This window comes from Nerophis ophidion, linkage group LG07, assembly GCF_033978795.1.
Source record: "Nerophis ophidion isolate RoL-2023_Sa linkage group LG07, RoL_Noph_v1.0, whole genome shotgun sequence".
Classification (NCBI taxonomy): domain Eukaryota; kingdom Metazoa; phylum Chordata; class Actinopteri; order Syngnathiformes; family Syngnathidae; genus Nerophis; species Nerophis ophidion.
The window spans coordinates 68529705-68548866 of NC_084617.1; the positions used below are offsets into that span (position 1 = coordinate 68529705).

At 38.7% G+C, this 19162-nt stretch overlaps 1 protein-coding gene across 2 annotated transcripts in view; it reads right to left on the reverse strand.

Moving 5' to 3' along the window:
• Positions 1 to 19162, reverse strand: part of abcb9 (ATP-binding cassette, sub-family B (MDR/TAP), member 9) — a 36806-nt gene that overhangs the window by 1636 nt on the left and 16008 nt on the right. For both annotated transcript variants that reach the window (XM_061906972.1, XM_061906971.1), the window contains exons 5-11: positions 18887 to 19092; positions 18613 to 18810; positions 16603 to 16731; positions 16326 to 16514; positions 15007 to 15180; positions 6220 to 6379; positions 784 to 920 (exon numbers count right to left, since the gene is read on the reverse strand). In XM_061906972.1, the coding sequence (XP_061762956.1) occupies positions 784 to 920; positions 6220 to 6379; positions 15007 to 15180; positions 16326 to 16514; positions 16603 to 16731; positions 18613 to 18810; positions 18887 to 19092 (1193 nt within the window). The remainder of the gene's footprint in view (positions 1 to 783; positions 921 to 6219; positions 6380 to 15006; positions 15181 to 16325; positions 16515 to 16602; positions 16732 to 18612; positions 18811 to 18886; positions 19093 to 19162) is intronic.

Consider the following 19162-nt stretch of genomic DNA (forward strand, 5'->3'; position numbering starts at 1 on the left):
AGTTTTAACTTGCACTTACAGATGTAGCGACCAACTGTAGTTACTGACAGTGGTTTTATGAAGTGTTCCTGAGCCCATGTGGTGATATCCTTTACACACTGATGTCGGTTTTTGATGCATTGCCGCCTGAGGGATCAAAAGTCCGTAATATCATCGCTTACGTGCAGCGATTTCTCCAGATTCTCTGAACTTTTTGATGATTTTACGGGCCGTAGATGGTAAAATCCCTAAATTCCTTGCAATAGCTCGTTGAGAAATGTTGTTCTAAAACTGTTCGACAATTTGCTTACAAATTGGTGACCCTCGCCCCATCCTTGTTTGTGAATTACTTAGCAATTCATGGAAGCTGCTTTTATACCCAATCATGGCACCCACCTGTTCCCAATTAGCCTGCACACCTGTGGGATTTTTCAAATAAGTGTTTGATGAGCATTCCTCAACTTGGTCCGTATTTATGGCCACCTTTCCCAACTTCTTTGTCACGTGTTGCTGGCATCAAATTCTAAAGTTAATGATTATTTGCAAAAACAAAAAATGTTTATCAGTTTGAACATCAAATATGTTGTCTTTGTAGCATATTCAACTGAATATGGGTTGAAAATTATTTGCAAATCATTGTATTCTGTTTATATTTACATCCAACACAATTTCCCAACTCATATGGAAACGGGGTTTGTACTCAATGACCTCGGCTCAGTTACATCATAACATCACTATTACATTACTCAAAAGTTCGTTTCCATTTGCATTCAGATCATTTTTCACCAGCAACATGTCACTCACAATGTGTTCACTTTCTGCATCCAACGCGCTGGTCGCCTCGTCCAGGATAAGAACACGAGGATGTCGGACAAGAGCTCTCGCAATGGCCACCCGTTGTTTCTGTCCACCCGACAACTGCGCGCCCTTCTCCCCAACATCTGAAACAATAAGATGCACATTATCACCACTACTGCACAAGTACAATTTGGGGGCACCTCACAATTCCATTACGATTATTGATGCATGTTTAATTATTGAATATCCATCCATCCATCCATTTGCTACCGCTTATTCCCTTTTGGGGTCGCGGGGGGCGCTGGCGCCTATCTCAGCTACAATCGGGCGGAGGGCGGGGTACACCCTGGACAAGTCGCCACCTCATCACAGGGCCAACACAGATAGACAGACAACATTCACACTCACATTCACACACTAGGGCCAATTTAGTGTTGCCAATCAACCTATCCCCATTATTGAATATTATAAATGTTATTTAATATATAGTATATTATAAATATATATCAATAGTAATACAACACTCCTCTTTTGGCTACTGACAAATGTATTGTGACATGAGCAGCATTTTATTCGAAGGTGCCCCTCATTACAAAAATGTTCACACTTTTTATTCATGATAATTAAGTTAAAAACCTAAAAAAATAAATAAATCCAGACACAACTCCAATTTGGGATCTCACCCTGGTGTGTTTGCCAAACAAGAACTGCACTAACACAGCATGCTACAGGAGGAAATGCAAAATTTGCGGGAAATTTGACCTTATATTCGTACCAGTGATGGAGCAGGAAGGGGCTAGGAATGTGTTGGTGGTAAAGTCTCATGTGATACTACGTGTCATTAATTGTAACTTGCTCAAAGTTACATTTCTAAACCAAATAACAAAACAAGAACATAAGAGTTTATGTTAAAATAAGTACTTTAACAGAATGTGTATATGTCTTTTAAGTGTCTTTCGGCTCAATCATTGCTCAAATGAGTGTTTTTTTTTTTCTTTTCTTGTTGTTGTTCTTTGTTTTATGTGAAGATTGCCGAAATAAAAATTAAAAAAATACATTTTTAACCGAGAATGACCAAAAATGTACAGTGACATCAGCAATAGCTCACTGTAAAAATAAATAAATGAATAAAAACTCCAAAACACAGCGTTCAGAGGCATTCAAACTAGGGCTGGGCGATATGGCCTTTAATTAATATCTCGATATTTTTAGGCCAAGTCACGATACACGATATATATCTCCATATTTTTCATTAGCCTTGAATGAACATTTGATGCATATAATCACAGCAGTATGATGATTCTATGTGTTTACATTAAAACATTCTTCTTCATACTGCATTAATATATGCTGATTTTAAACTTTCATGCAGAGAGGGAAATCACAACTAAGTCAATTGACCAAAACTGTATTTATTAAACAGTTATTAAGCAGTGGCACAAACATTCATGTCATTTCAAAACAGAAAGTGCAAGATTGTCAGAGACATTTTAAAACAAGCCATTAGCGCACTTTTGTGCACTAAGATGACATATCAAAACCACACTAAATTAAAGTGCACTTTTTGTACAGAACGCCACTACAATAGCTTAAAGGCCTACTGAAATGAGATTTTCTTGTTTAAACGGGGATAGCAGGTCCATTCTATGTATCATACTTGATCATTTCGCGATATTGCCATATTTTTGCTGAAAGGATTTAGTAGAGAACATCAACATAAAGTTCGCAACTTTTGGTCGCTAATAAAAAAGCCTTGCCTGTACCGGAAGTAGCAGACGATGTGCGCGTGACGTCACGGGTTGTGGAGCTCCTCACATCTGAACATTGTTTACAATCATAGCCACCAGCTACGAAAGCTATTCGGACCGAGAAAGCGAAGATTTCCCCATTAATTTGATCGAGGATGAAATATTCGTGGATGAGGAAAGTGAGAGTGAAGGACTAGAAGAAAAAAAAAGGCGAAGGCAGTGGGAGCGATTCAGATGTTATTAGACACATTTACTAGGATAATTCTGGAAAATCCCCTATCTGCTTATTGTGTTGCTAGTGTTTTAGTGAGATTATATGGTACCTGAAAGTCGGAGGGGTGTGGCCACGGGTGTGGTGACCGCCAGTGTCTCCGGTGGGAGGAGGTAAGAGAGTTCGCAGCTGCAGGAGGACGCAAGCTCCACTCATGTCTAGGGTAAGAGCCGACTTATTACCACAATTTTCTCACCGAAACCTGCCGGTTGACATGTGGTCGGGATCCATGTTCGCTTGGCCCCTCTGTTCCATAGTAAAGCTTCACCTTCGGGAATGTAAACAAGGAAACACCGGCTGTGTTTGTGTGGCTAAAGGCAGCTGCAATACACCGCTTCCCACCTACATATTTCTTCTTTGACTTCTCCATTATTAATTGAACAAATTGCAAAATATTCAGCAACACATATGTCCAGAATACTGTGTAATTATGCAATTAAAGCAGACTACTTATAGCTTGGATCGGGCTGGAAGAACATGTCCGCTACAACCGGTGACGTCACGCTCACGCGTCATCATTCTGCGACGTTTTCAACAGGATACTTTGCAGGAAATTTAAAATTGCAATTTAGTAAACTAAAAAGGCCGTATTGGCATGTGTTGCAATGTTAATATTTCATCATTGATATACAAACTATCAGACTGCGTGGTCGCTAGTAGTGGGTTTCAGTAGGCCTTTAAAACAAATAAAGTGCACTTTTGTGCATGATGTCACAAAAGTTATTTCAATAACTGTCAAATGAAAATGAGCTGCATAATAGGAAATCAAATAGTGTTCGTCCTTCGCTATGTGGTAGGTTCCTGCGGACATGATCTCCTTTTGTTGTTGACTTTTTTTTTCATACGTTGTTGATCTGGAAATGTTTGCCTTGGCATTTTGATGGTGTGGGCGTGTGGCACCGAATGGAGATGTTGACATGCGGAGTAAGCACTCTTCATTCTCCAACAGATGACTATTCAAATGATGCTACATATTAGCAGTAATGCTACTTTTTGTAGCAACGCTTTTGCCCCACACTTGACAAATTACGGTTGTCGGTTCGACATATTCCCGCTTGAAACTAAACCACCGGCAGACCCCCTGCTGTTTTTCTTTGGAATTAATTATTCTGTTACGATCCGCTGCCCGGATCGTTTGTTATTTGGATTTTTGAGTTTGTGTCTGCATTTCCTTGTTTGTATTTGTCACCATGGTGACTTGATTTGTTCACCTGCCTTTGTTTTTACACCTGCTTTTCATTAGAGACTCTATTTAACCTGCCCTTTCCGTTCACTTGTTCTCTCCTCGTTTGTTTGTGTTACATGCGGTTGGTGTTCACAAGTGACGACTCGGTTTTATGTATTTTGACTCGCTAGCTTCCACGCTTAGCCTTTTGTGTTTTCCTAGCTCCCATGCTAGTGTTTTGTTTTGCCTGTTGTGCCTCGAGCAAGTATTCAGTTTGTTTCTCTAGCTCTCATGCTAATAGCTCTTTGTTTGCCTTTGCTGCCTTAGCCCCAGTGTTTTTGTTCCTAGTCTGTTTTTAGTTTTAATAAATCATTACTTCATACCTGTACGCTGTGTCCGAGCCCGATCTGTATCTTGGAAGAAGCACCACTCGCACCACGATGCCCGCCAACCGTCACATCATCCTTCATTTGTGTCTAGATTCGCACCTACTCTCTTTCTTATTACCACTCGCACGGCTCCGCTAGCATCACAGCTAACGTTACCCATGCTGCTACCTCTCTGCTCCGCGGGGGCGTAAACGTACGTGACGTATGTAAGAAGGTGCGCTTGCTCTCAGTGAGAAGGACGGACGAAAAAGAGTGGGAAGAGCCTGTGGTGTAATGCCCGCAGCTAAAAGCAACTGCGTGAGAACTTATACTCGAATATCACGATATAGTCATTTTCTATAACGCACAAAGACAAACCCGCGATATATCGAGTATATCAGGGGTCACCAACCTTTTTGAAACCAAGAACTACTTCTTGGGTAATGAGTAATGCGAAGGGCTACCAGTTTGATTCACACCTAAATAAATTGCCAGAAATAACCAATTTGCTCAATTTACCTTTAATGAATAAATCTATATAAATAAAAAAAAAAGGGTATTTCTGTCTGTCATTCCGTCGTACATTTTTTTTCCTTTTACGGAAGGTTTTTTGTAGAGAGTAAATGATGAAAAAAAACACTTAATTGAACGGTTTAATAGAGGAGAAAACACAAAAAAATGAAAATTAAACTTTGAAACAGAGTTTATCTTGAATTTCGACTCTTTAAAATTCAAAATTCAAACGAAAAAATGAAGAGAAAAACTAGCTAATTCGAATCTTTTTGAAAAAAATTAAAATAAATAAATTGTGGAACATCATTAGTATTTTTTTCCTGATTAAGATTAATTGTAAAATTTTGACGACATGTTTTAAATAAGTTAAAATCCAATTTGCACTTTGTTATAATACATAACAAATTGGACCAAGCTATATTTCTAACAAAGACAAATCATTATTTCTTCTAGATTTTCCAGAAGAAAATTTTTAAAAGAAATTTAAAAGACTTTGAAATAAGATTTAAATTTGATTCTAAGAACTTTCTAGATTTGCCAGAATATTTTTTTTTAATTTTAATCGTAATAAGTGTGAATAAATATTTCACAAATATTCTTCGTCAAAAAAACAGAAGCTAGAATGAAGAATTGAATTAAAATATATTTATTATTCTTTACAATAAAAAAAATACATTGACTTCAACATTGATTTAAATTGTCAGGAAAGTAGAGGAAGGAATTTAAAAGGTAAAAAGGTATATGTGTTTAAAAACCCTAAAATCATTTTTAAGGTTGTATTTTTTTCTCTAAAATTGTCTGAGAGTTATATGAAGCAAAGTAAAAAAAATAAATGCATTTATTTAAACAAGTGAAGACCAAATCTTTAAAATATTTTCTTGGATTTTCAAATTCTATTTGCGTTTTGTCTCTCTTAGAATTAAAAATGTCGAGCAAAGCGAGACCAGCTTGCTAGTAAATAAATACAATTTAAAAAATAGAGGCAGCTCACTGGTAAGTGCTGCTATTTGAGCTATTTTTAGAACAGGCCAGCGGGCGACTAATCTGGTCCTTACGGGCTACCTGGCGTTGGTGACCCCTGGTGTATATCAACATATCGCCCAGCCCTAATTCAAACCCTGCTTGCAAGCTCATGCCCAAATGCATGAATGTGAATATAATCATTGGATGCTTTGGTTTTGTTGAACAGGAGTCTCCAACATTGTAACATTAATACATCAGAAAATAGGAAAATCATCAAAGGCCCCCTTTAAATAATCAATATTTGGACATTTGTCCATCAATTCAGAATCGTCCACGCCCCGATCGTGATGCATCTAAAAATGGATCATGTACTTACTAGTATAGAACAGAGAGATTAAGATATGCAATACTTACTTGTCTGATAGCCTTGGGGCAGGTCCGTGATGAAATCATGAACGTTGGACTTTGTGACTGCCTGGGTAAAGTCCTCTGTGGAGACGTCAGTAAGACCGTAAGTGATGTTCTCCTCAACTGACCGATCAAAAAGAACCGGCTCTTGGCCCACAAGAGCCACCTGCAAACAACATATAGAGTCTTCAAAATGCCAACACATTACAATTAAGGCTGTCAAAGTTAAGGTGTTAACTCATGCATACTGGTTAATACAAAGGGCTACCAGTTTGATACACACTTAAATAAATTGCCAGAAATAGCCAATTTGCTCGATTTACCTTTAATAAATAAATCTTTATATATATAAAAAAATGGGTATTTGTCTGTCATTCCGTTGTACATTTTTTTTCCTTTTGCGGAAGGTTTTTTGTAGAGAATAAATGATGAAAAAAACACTTAATTGAACGATTTAAAAGAGGAGAAAACACGAAAAAATTAAAATTAAATTTTGAAACATAGTTTGTCTTCAATTTCGACTCTTTAAAATTCAACCGAAAAAAATGGAGAAAAAATATCTAATTTGAATCTTTTTGAAAAAAAAAAAAAAAAAAATTTATGAAACATCATTAGTAATTTTTCCTGATTAAGATAAATTTTTGAATTTTGATGACATGTTTTAAATAGGTTAAAATCCAATCTGCACTTTGTTAGAATATATAACAAATTGGACCTCGCTATATTTCTAAAAAAAGACAAATCAGTATTTCTTATAGATTTTCCAGAACAAAAATTTTAAAACAAATTCAAAAGACTTTGAAATAAGATTCAAATTTGATTCTACAGATTTTCTAATTTTGCCAGAATATTTTTTGGGAAAGTTTGAAGAAATATTTCACAAATATTCTTCATCGAAAAAACAGAAGCTAAAATGAAGAATTAAATTAAAAAGTATTTATTATTCTTTACAATGAAAAAAAATATTTGAACATTTATTTAAATTGTCAGGAAAGAAGAGGAAGGAATTTAAAAGGTAAAATGGTGTGATTTTAAAAGTCCTAAAATCATTTTTAAGGTTGTAATTTTTCCCTAAAATTGTCTTTCTGAAAGTTATAAGAAGCAAAGTAAAAAATAAATGAATTTATTTAAATAAGTGAAGACCAAGTCTTTGAAATATTTTCTTGGATTTTCAAATTCTATTTGAGTTTTGTCTCTCTTAGAATTAAAAATGTCGAGCAAAGCGAGACCAGCTTGCTAGTAAATAAATAAAATTTAAAAAATAGAGGCAGCTCACTGGTAAGTGCTGCTATTTGAGCTATTTTTAGAACAGGCCAGCGGGCGACTCATCTGGTCCTTACGGGCGACCTGGTGCCCGCGGGCACCGCGTTGGTGACCCCTGAAGTAGATCAATCTCACTATTATTTGGACCACACATGCTTCTTTATCTTAACCGTGTTAATTACCAAAAGTAGATTGCTTTACGGTCAGTGACACGGTCAATGCATGACAGTGAAAAAGCTGAGTGAGGGGTGCTGAGTGGCAAGTTTTGCTTCAAAATACACCTCAACCTGAACTGTGGACCAGCTCTATACTCTCGGCAGGGTTCTTGAGGGTGCATGGGAGTTTGCCCAACCAGTCTACATGTGCTTTGTGGACTTGGAGAAGGCATTCGACCGTGTCCCTCGGGATGTCCTGTGGGGAGTGCTCAGAGAGTATGGGGTACCGGACTGTCTTATTGTGGCGGTCCCTTCCCTGTATGATCAGTGTCAGAGCTTGGTCCGCATTGCTGGCAGTAAGTCGAACACATTTCCAGTGAGGGTTGGACTCCGCCAAGGCTGCCCTTTGTCACCGATTCTGTTCATAACTTTTATGGACAGAATTTCTAGGCGCAGTCAAGGCGTTGAGGGGTTCCGGTTTGGTGGCTGCAGGATTAGGTCTCTGCTTTTTGCAGATGATGTGGTCCTGATGGCTTCATCTGACCGGGATCTTCAGCTCTCGCCGAGTGTGAAGCGACCGGAATGAGAATTAGCACCTCCAAGTCCGAGTCCATGGTTCTCGCCCGGAAAAGGGTGGAATGCCATCTCCGGGTTGGGGAGGAGACCCTGCCCCAAGTGGAGGAGTTCAAGTACCTAGGAGTCTTGTTCACGAGTGAGGGAAGAGTGGATCGTGAGATCGACAGGCGGAATGGTGCAGCGTCTTCAGTAATGCGGACGTTGTACCGATCCGTTGTGGTGAAGAAGGAGCTGAGCCGGAAGGCAAAGCTCTCAATTTACCGGTCGATCTACGTTCCCATCCTCACCTATGGTCATGAGCTTTGGGTCATGACCGAAAGGATAAGATCACGGGTACAAGCGGCCGAAATGAGTTTCCTCCGCCGTGTGGCGGGGCTCTCCCTTAGAGATAGGGTGAGAAGCTCTGTCATCCGGGAGGAACTTAAAGTAAAGCCGCTGCTTCTTCACATCGAGAGGAGCCAGATGAGGTGGTTCGGGCATCTGGTCAGGATGCCACCCGAACGCCTCCCTAGGGAGGTGTTTAGGGCACGTCCAACCGGTGGGAGGCCACGGGGAAGACCCAGGACACGTTGGGAAGACTATGTTTCCCGGCTGGCCTGGGAACGCCTCGGGATCCCCCGGGAAGAGCTAGACGAAGTGGCTGGGGAGAGGGAAGTCTGGGTTTCCCTGCTTAGGCTGTTGCCCCCGCGACCCGACCTCGGATAAGCGGAAGATGATGGATGGATGGATACACCTCAACTATACTTCGGATAAAACTGTTCGTAAGTTATAAACCATTAAATAATGTGCATTAAAATTAAAAATTAAAAAAATGATTCCATATGACATTCTGACAGTAAAATTGCATTTGCGTCAAAATGTTGGTCTTTTTTAAACACTAATTTAAATTTTAATTGTGCATGGAAGTAATTTACTGCAATTATCACAATTAATCAAAATGCAAAAGTATGATTAATAATATTTAAAAAATGGATTGTTTAAGATAAAAAGCACAACTACAATGAACGATTAATAGTGATGGTATTAGTTCATTTCAAACATGCATACAGCACATATTTCCAGTTTTTCATGACAGCATGTTCGAAAAAGAGTAGCACAGGGTATTTCATTCTACTGTATCACTTTACGTTTTATAGCCATTTCTACCGTTTTGTTTTTCCCACTTCCTGTACTCTTACCTGTAACACAAACACATTGATAAATCCATCCATCCATTTTCTACCGCTTATCCCTTTCAGGGTTGCGGGGGTTCACTGATAATTAAGCAAAAATTACTGAAGAAATATACAAATATTAAATAAGGTTTTCATAAGTAAATAATTAAGTTGTCATGAGATGACTATGCCTCACATTTTTAGATAATGATACTTATACAGATGTTGGCTTATCAGCATTCTTTTCCCTTGTACTTTGTAAACACTTTTTGAACTTTAACAGTTTAATTAACTGGATAATATTCTAAAATTAAATTATTTTATTTCTTAATCCATTCCGTAATTTAACGGTTTTAGGTTTTGTGCGTGCATTCAGAAGTTTTTAGTAATTTTTTCCCCTCTATTTATATATATTTCTCCTCTTTTGCTGAGAAGAATAGTTTAATATTCTTGGGTAGCAGATTATAGTTTGCTTTATGTTATTTGGAAATAAGAGAAATGATATAGATGTAAAATTATATATAGACAATGTAAGTATAGAAAGAGTAAACAAAATCAAATTTTTGGGTGTGATCTTGGACCACAGGATCTGCTGGAAGTGTCACACATTACATACATCAAAGGGAAGTTGGCGAGAAGTATTGCTGTCCCGGGTAAAACAAGGCACGTTCTTAATCAAAAAACATTACACACTCTTTATTGTACACTTGTTTTACCATATTTGAGTTACTGTCTAGAAGTTTGGGGAAATACATACAGGACGAACATCCAACCACTATTCATAATGCAAAAAAGGGCCATCAGACTGATACATAACACAGGACCCCGAGAACACACTAATGGATTATTTATAAAAACATTTGATTTAAAACTACCAGATCTCATCCAACTCAAGACTGCCCAAATGATTTCTAAAGCAAGTAAAGATTCACTTCCAACAGGGTTACAGAGAAGATTTTTTACAAAGAGAAGGGAATTATAATTTAAGAGGAGAACTACTTTTTAAGATCCAATATTGTAGAACAACGCAGAAACGAATGAGTATAACAATAGCAGGGGTTAAAATATGGAACTGTTTAAAGGATGAAATAAAACGCAGCACCAACATAAACCAGTTTAAAAAGCTTTTTAAATCATTTATCATTAGTAAATATAAGAAAGAAGAGCAAACATTGTTTTAGAAAGACAATAATATATATGTATATAAATACAATTTATGATTTCATAATTATACATATAGGTTATATTAAAATGTATATATTACCCCTTTATATGGAATTTAAATAAATTGTGTATATATAATATATATATATATATATATATAAGTGTACAAATGTATATGTTTGATTTAAATGTTAAACTGTGTATATGAGACGTGTGCTACATATATGTTGCTTATATATTGTTTAAAAAAAGAAAAAGTAATATAAGTGAAGCATGTTTTAGATTTTATATATTTTGAACCTTGTTCTTGTTGTGATGGGGTAGGTTTTTATAAGCGTTGCTTCAACCTATACCCTTTCGGCTCAATCATTGCTCAAATGAGTGGGTTTTTTTTTTTCTTTTCTTGTTGTTGTTCTTTGTTTTATGTGAAGATTGCCGAAATAAAATACATTGATTGATTGATTGTTTGCTTTGTACATCATTTTAGCACAGGGGTAGGGAACCTATGGCTCTAGAGCCAGATGTGGCTCTTTTGATGACTGCTTCTGGCTCTCATAAATCTTAGCTGACATTGCTTAACACGATAAGTCATGAATAATTCCGCTGGTATTGTTAAAAATAACCTCCATTTCCTGTCGCACCTGTTCAAGATGTGGCATTAATGGTAAGAAGTATTATATTTATTATTGTTAACTTTAGAATAACAATGTTATTAAAAAGAAGAAGAGACTTATTATACTCTAAAAATGTTGGTCTTACTTAAAAATGCACACATTTAGTTGTATTCAGTGTTAAAAAATATTATATGGCTCTCACGGAAAAACACTTTGAAATATCTGGCTTTCATGGCCAAAAAGGTTCCAGACCCCTTTTTTAGCGGTTTGCAAATTCATCACACTGTTTAATTTATTTTAAATTTTTGATTCAATAAATAAAGGGTTTGGAGGTTTTCTATATAAAACATTATGTATTATTCCTACTGAGCTCATGTGTAACAAAGTTAATGAATGAAGTGGACTTCTCTAGTTATTACTACACAATAACGGTTCAGTTTTTTCCGTATTGGCCCTCTGAATAGGGGTCGTCACTCAGCATAAAAGGAATTACTCGCTGTGCACTTTTTTGCTTGTTTTATTTGGTACTATTGCAGCAACAGTTGCAGTAGCAGTAGCAATAGCAGCAGCAGTAATAGCAATAGCAGCAGCAGTAATAGCAATAGCAGCAGCAGTAGCAGTAGCAATAGCAGCAGCAGTAATAACCTAAAAGTAAAAATGAACACAACAAAACAGTGTATCTATTTTTGAATCATCATAATGTAAATAATAGACATGAATTAATCAACTGAACCATATTGTTGTCAACCATGATAAGACATATTATTAATCACTGTGATTATATCCTAACTTTTTAATTTTAGCATTACATTTTATTATCACCATTAATTTAGCACGTCCAGCTGGTAGGAGGCCACGGGGAAGACCCAGGACACGTTGGGAAGACTATGTCTCCCGGCTGGCCTGGGAACGCCTCGGGATCCCCCGGGAAGAGCTAGACGAAGTGGCTGGGGAGAGGGAAGTCTGGGCTTCCCTGCTTAGGCTGTTGCCCCCGCGACCCGACCTCGGATAAGCGGAAGATGATGGATGGATGGATGGCATTAATTTATGTCATATAATGTTTTAAATGTGATCAGAATCTTTTATAATGTCGCCATGATTCATGGACAAGCATACTAAAAAAAACATAAAGGCGCTCTGTTTGAGCCACACATTACACATTTAAGCAGAACTACATTAAAGAACTACAAATCCCATCAGCCAAACCAGGAAGTAAAGTGCCGGTATTTTCAAACTCAAGCCAAGAATAAACCTACGATCACTCCAATTCGGCCGGACACACACACACAACGTGTCAACACTCTAATACAACAGATTTCAATCCGCACATTACTGTGGTTGTACCCTTTAACTTAATCAATCAATGTTTATTTATATAGCCCCAAATCACAAATGTCTCAAAGGACTGCACAAATCATTACGACTACAACATCCTCGGAAGAACCCACAAAAGGGCAAGGAAAACTCACACCCAGTGGGCAGAGAGAATTCACATCCAGTGGGACGCCAGTGACAATGCTGACTATGAGAAACCTTGGAGAGGACCTCAGATGTGGGCAACCCCCCCTCTCTAGGGGACCGAAAGCAATGGATGTCGAGCGGGTCTAACATGATACTGTGAAAGTTCAATCCATAGTGGCTCCAACACAGCCGCGAGAGTTCAGTTCAAGCGGATCCAAGACAGCAGCGAGAGTCCCGTCCACAGGAAACCATCTCAAGCGGATCAGCAGCGTAGAGATGTCCCCAACCGATACAGGCGAGCGGTCCATCCTGGGTCCCGACGAGCGGTCCATCCTGGGTCTCGACTCTGGACTTAATAATTTTGCCGATGTCGTTCAAAAGCTAAAACAGTGCGTGTTTGCTCTGGCTGTCAAACAGCCAGCCAGCCGCAAAACAAGCGCCGCGGACTTAGCGAACACGCAACAAACAAAAAAGAAAAGAAGCGAACAAACATGGATTTTAAACAATAGTTCAGTTGATCTAACCAAGAAAAGCGGACATAATAAAATGATCTAACCAGTGGGGTATGCCGGTGACGAAGCACGCAGGTATTTTACCAAACGAACAATGAAGCCATTTTTAAAAGCTACCCAAGTAGTCACCTGACAGTGGTAGCCACGCCCATCTTAAAATTCCCAAGCAAACCCGCCGTGAATACATATAAACATAACAAATAGACATAGTGAATCCAACAATAACTCAGATATTGTAACACTAGCGAGCAGTGTGGAGTAAAATTTGGTCCACAACATATTTTTTTTGGTGTACTATTGAGTTTTTTTCTTGCCACCTCCTTTTTGATTTCCAATTCATTTGATCTATTATTACATAGAGAAATGTGTTTTGTTTTAGCCTGTCAATGTCTACTCCGTCTATTTGTATTTGACTTTCACTTCTGCTGTTACTGAATTGCATTATTTTAGTTTTACTGAAATACCAGAATAGTCTGTTTTTGTCAAATGTAATCATTTCTACTGTTATTTGTTTTAGCTTCAATGTGTTCCATCCTGAACATCTGCAAGTAATACCAACTTTAAAGGGGAACATTATCACCAAACATATGCAAGCCTCAATATATACCTTGATGTTGCAGAAAAAAGACCATGTATTTTTTTAACCGATTTCCGAACTCTAAATGGGTGAATTTTGGCAAATTAAACGCCTTTCTGTTTATCGGTCTTGTAGTGATGACGTCAGAACGTGACGTCACCGAGGTAACACACCCGCCATATTCATTTTCACATTACAGCTCTGTTATATTCCGTTTTTTCGACTATTTTTTGGAACCTTGGAGACATCATGCCTCATCGGTGTGTTGTCGGAGGGTGTAACAACACTAACAGGGAGGGATTCAAGTTGCACCACTGGCAAGAAATCTGCCGCCAGACCCCCATTGAATGTGCCAGAGTGTCTTCACATTTGACCGGCGATGCTAAGACAGACATGGCACAGAGATGTATGGATAACCTGCAGATGCATTTGCAACGATTAAGTCAACGAAATCACAAAGGTGAGTTTTGTTGATGTTGTTGACTTATGTGCTAATCAGACATATTTGGTGACGGCATGACTGCCAGCTAATCGATGCTAACATGCTACGCTAATCGATGCTAACATGCTATTTATGCTAGCTGTATGTACATTTGAAACTAGATACCAACATTTAATGCGAAAAAAACACTTACCAATCGACGGATTGAAGTTGCTTCAGTGTCACAAGATGCGAAAGTCCTGATCGTTTGGTCCGCACATTTTACCGGCGATGCTAATAAGGCAGCCATGCTATGGGCCACTTCATTAGGTACACCCACGCTATGGCCGAATAGCTTCAATTTCTTCTTCAATTTCGTTTTCGCTATCTGCCTCCATACTCCGACCATCTGTTTCAATACATGCGTAATCTGTTGAATCGCTTAAGCCGCTGAAATCCGAGTCTGAATCCGAGCTAATGTCGCTATATCTTGCTGTGGTAACCGCCATGTTGTTTGTATTGGCAGCACTGTATGACGTCACAGGGAAATGGATAGTGGTTTCGAAGATGGCGAAAATAAGGCACTTAAAAGCTTTATTTAGGGATATTCCGGGACCGGTAAAATTTCAAAAAAAATTTCAAAAAATACAACAAGCCACTGGGAACTGATTTTTATTGTTTTAAACCCTTTTGGAATTGTGATAATGTTCCCCTTTAAGTCCTTTGTAAATTTACAATTACCGTTTACATTGAGATTGATCAAGTTTGGTCCCGGTATTGATCCCTGGGTACGCCACCAGATATATCAATAACGGTGACAACGTTTATAAATCTAAAGTACGTTTGCTAAAGCCACCCCAGACAGAAAGTCAGACCTCATGCTGACATGAACTGACCAGAGAATGAAGGTCTTCATGCTTCAAAGTGTGAACAGGTTTTCCATCCAACAACACTTGACCTTGCTGCGGAAGGTAGAAGTTTTCCAGTAGATTCACACAAGAGCTCTTTCCACTGCCTGATGGCCCCACCAGCGCGGTCACCTTCCCCGGCCTTAAGGTGAATGACACTCCCTGCATCACACAGACACATATTGAAATCTTAGCAGGATATTTGTTTATCATTAGAAATAAAGATGATTTCAAGAACATAGTTTCACTGTGTTAACTGTTAAGGGTTGATTTCAAGAACATAGTTTCACTGTGTTAACTGTTAAGGGTTGATTTCAAGAACATAGTTTCACTGTGTTAGTTGTTAAGGGTTTCAAACTGTAATCGCTGTGCACTGGAACCTGTTTCTGTCTACACCCATTGGACTGGCTGACTCACTTCCAGATTAAGCAACTGTCGACATGACCAAAAATACAAAACCAGCCTTTGTTTGCACATTTACTTGTGACTTTCACCAAAGAGCTACGATTGATTAAGTATTGTTTAACCCTGCAGTCTGCGGACATTGTTTTGTGTATATTTTTAACTACTGTTTTTTTCGGTTTATAAGTCACAGTTTTTTTTCATAGTTTGGCCGTGGGTGAGACTTATACTCAGGAGCGACTTATGTGTGAAATTATTAACACATTACCGTAAAATATCAAATATTATTATTTAGCTCATTCACATAAGAGACTAGACACATAAGATTTCATGGGATTTATCAATTAGGAGTGACAGATTGTTTGATAAAGGTATAGCATGTTCTATATGTTATAGTTATTTGAATGACTCTTACCATAATATGTTACGTTAACATACCAGGCACCTTCTCAGTTGGTTATTTATGCCTCATATAACGTACACTTATTCAGCCTGTTGTTCACTATTCTTTATTTATTTTAAATTGCCTTTCAAATGTCTATTCTTGGTGTTGGGTTTTATCAAGAAAATCTCCCCCAAAAGTGTGACTTATACTCCAGTGCGAGTTATATATGCTTTTTTTCCTTCTTTATTATGCATTTTCGGCAGGTACGACTTATACTCCGGAGCGACTTATACTTCGAAAAATACGGTATATGGGAAACAATGCGGTATTGTCAACCGGTAATCATTAAAAGGTGTTTCCAGGGGTTGTAGAATGCTTAATTTGAGCCAAACTATTTCCACAAGTACAGACTACTGTCGACATGAACACAGTGAATTTGTTATTAATAGTTAGAAGACGGGGGACAAGGAATTGACAAGTTGGTTGACAGACCAATTTAAGCATTTAGTTGTAAACCAACCTTAAGGATATCAATCTCTGGCCGTGAAGGATAGGCAAATGTAATGTCTTGAAATTCCACCAAACCACTGCATGAGTTTAAAGTCTCTGTGCCCTCTGCCGGGTGCTTGGGTTTCCTGTCCAAGTACTCAAAAACCTTCTCAGCAGCTCCAACTCCCTGCATGAGGCCCGAGTAAACTGATGCAATGCTCTGCAAGGGAGATCCCACATCATTTTAGCAACCTTGTGAATTTTTCACTGTAAGTATGATGAAGAAAATAGACGATTAGACTACATACCGACAAACATTCTCCCATTTCAAGCATGTATATGAAAAAGGATAACAACTCGCTACTTCCCATCTGGCCAGAAACCACCAGGTGGCCACCGTAGGTGAGGATGGTAACCTCTAGAGCGAGCTCTGAGATCTAGAAAATAGAACTTGAGTAAAATGTGCTGCATGACTGATACCAAAAAAATGTATTTAAACTAGAGATGTCCGATACTATCGGGCTGCCGATATTATCGGCCGATAAATGCTTTAAAATGTAATACCGGAAACTATCGGTATCGGTTTCAAAAAGTTAAATTCATGACTTTTTAAAACGCCGTTGTACGGAGTGCTACACGGACGTAGGAAGAAGTATAGAGCTCCAATAAACTTTAAAGGGACTGCTTTTGCATGCCGGCCCAGTCATATAATATCTGCGGCTTTTCACACACACAAGTGAATGCAAGGCATACATGGTCAACAGCCATACAGGTCACACTGAGGGTGGCCGTATAAACAACTTTAACACTGTTACAAATATGCGCCACACTGTGAACTCAAGCCAAACAAGAACGACAAACACATTTCGGGAGAACATCCGCACCGTAACACAACAGAACAAATACCACAACCACCACAACCTCCTCATACTCTCTCAGGGAGAGAGAGAATGTCCCAAATTCCAAGCTGCTGTTTTGTTTGTGACTTCAATAATAAATATGGCAGTGCCATGTTGGCATTTTTTTCCACAAATTGAGTTGATTTATTTTGTAAAAACTTGTTACATGGTTTAATGCAGGGGTGCCCATTACGTCGATCGCGAGCTACCAGTCGACCGCGGGGGTTGTGTCAGTCGATCTCCAGCCAGGCTTTTAAAAAAAATAGACCTAAAAATTATTGATCATCAATCTTCACCAAGACGTCACTTAAATGACATTCACGGTACCGGAGGGTCTTGTGAGATGACGCTGGCTGTGCAAGATCATTATTATGAAAATATGACCGAGAGGAAGGCGAGAAACACTTTATTTCAACAGACTCTCGCGCCGTACCTTCCGTCAAAACTCTAAAGGCCGACTGCACATTTCCTATCTTCACAATAAAAACCCTGCTTCATGCTGCCTGCGCTAACTAAATACAGAGTCTCGGAAAACTGGCGTGCACAAGCGATCCCTCAGAAAGCTGGCGTGCACATCACTTGTGCACGCCAGCTTTCCGAGACTCTTATTTTGTTAGCGCAGGCAGCATGAAGCAGGGCTTTTATTGTGAAGATAGGAAATGTGCAGTCGGCCTTTAGAGTTTTGACGGAAGGGACGGCGCGAAAGTCTGTTGAAATAAAAAGTGTTTCTCGCCTTCCTCTCTGTCATTTTTTCATAATAATGAACTGGCAGCAGCCAGCGTCATCTCACAAGACCCTCGGGTGCCGTGAGTGTCAATCAAGCAAGCTACGGAATTTGCCGCCAATGTTTTTCTTGTAAAGTGTATGGAAGCTGGATGAATTAGATGCCAAAAACCAACCACTTTCATGTGGTATTGTACAGAAAGGACAACTTTTTTTCTCCTCCATTTGAAAATGTGGGCGTTATCATCATTACTGTCTGATTCCAATCAATGCAAGTCATCAGAATCAGGTAATACACCAACTTATATTCTTGTCTTTGTGAAAGAAAGACATCTATATGTGTTACACATGCTTGTATTATGATTAAACACATTTAACTTGTTTACAAAAATGTCTCTTTCATAAATAAATAAATATAAATGATATATATAAATGAGGTAGATCCCCTCGAGTTGGTCAATTGAAAAGTAGCTCGCCTGCAGAAAAAGTGTGGGCACCCCTGGTTTAATGCATCCAGCGGAGCATCACAACAAAATTACGCATAATAATGTGTTAATTCCACGACTGTATATAACGGTATCGGTTGATATCTGAATCGGTAATTAAGAATTGGACAATATCGGAATATCGGCAAAAAAGCCATTATCGGACATCTCTAATTCAAACAATACAAGTGAGGCCTCCGATGACACCTACACATGTGGACCACATGTAGCAAGCATAGGCCATGGCTTGTTTTTTGTTGATCTGGTACATGACTTTGAGCTTGGCGTAGTAGGAGTCAGCCTCCTCACCCTCATTGGCAAAGCTCCTTACTGTCTTTATGGCTGAAATGGTTTCTTCTGCAACTTTGTTAGCCTTTGCCAGGTTTGTTTGCACCTCTTTAGTCAGTTTCTAATAAAAAAAAAAATGTTAAAATCATTCAGAGTGGTTCACATCAATCTGCATACTCAACGATCAACAACTTTACCTTGTAGTAGTTTCCGTAATACTCAGAAAAGAGGGCAACAAAAGGAAGTCCCATCAAGTTGACCAATGTTAGCTTCCAGGACATCCCAAACATAAAAATGAGAAAGCCAACGGCCTTGATGCTGCTCCTCAAGAACACATTGACGTTCTGGGAGATGAGGTCACTCACTTGGGTGGTGTCAGCTGACAGGCGTGAGGTGATGTCACCTGAATGGTGATAAGATACATTCCACTATTAAGTGTCATTTGCTGCAACCTGTAAGGTTAGCAGTGTCAC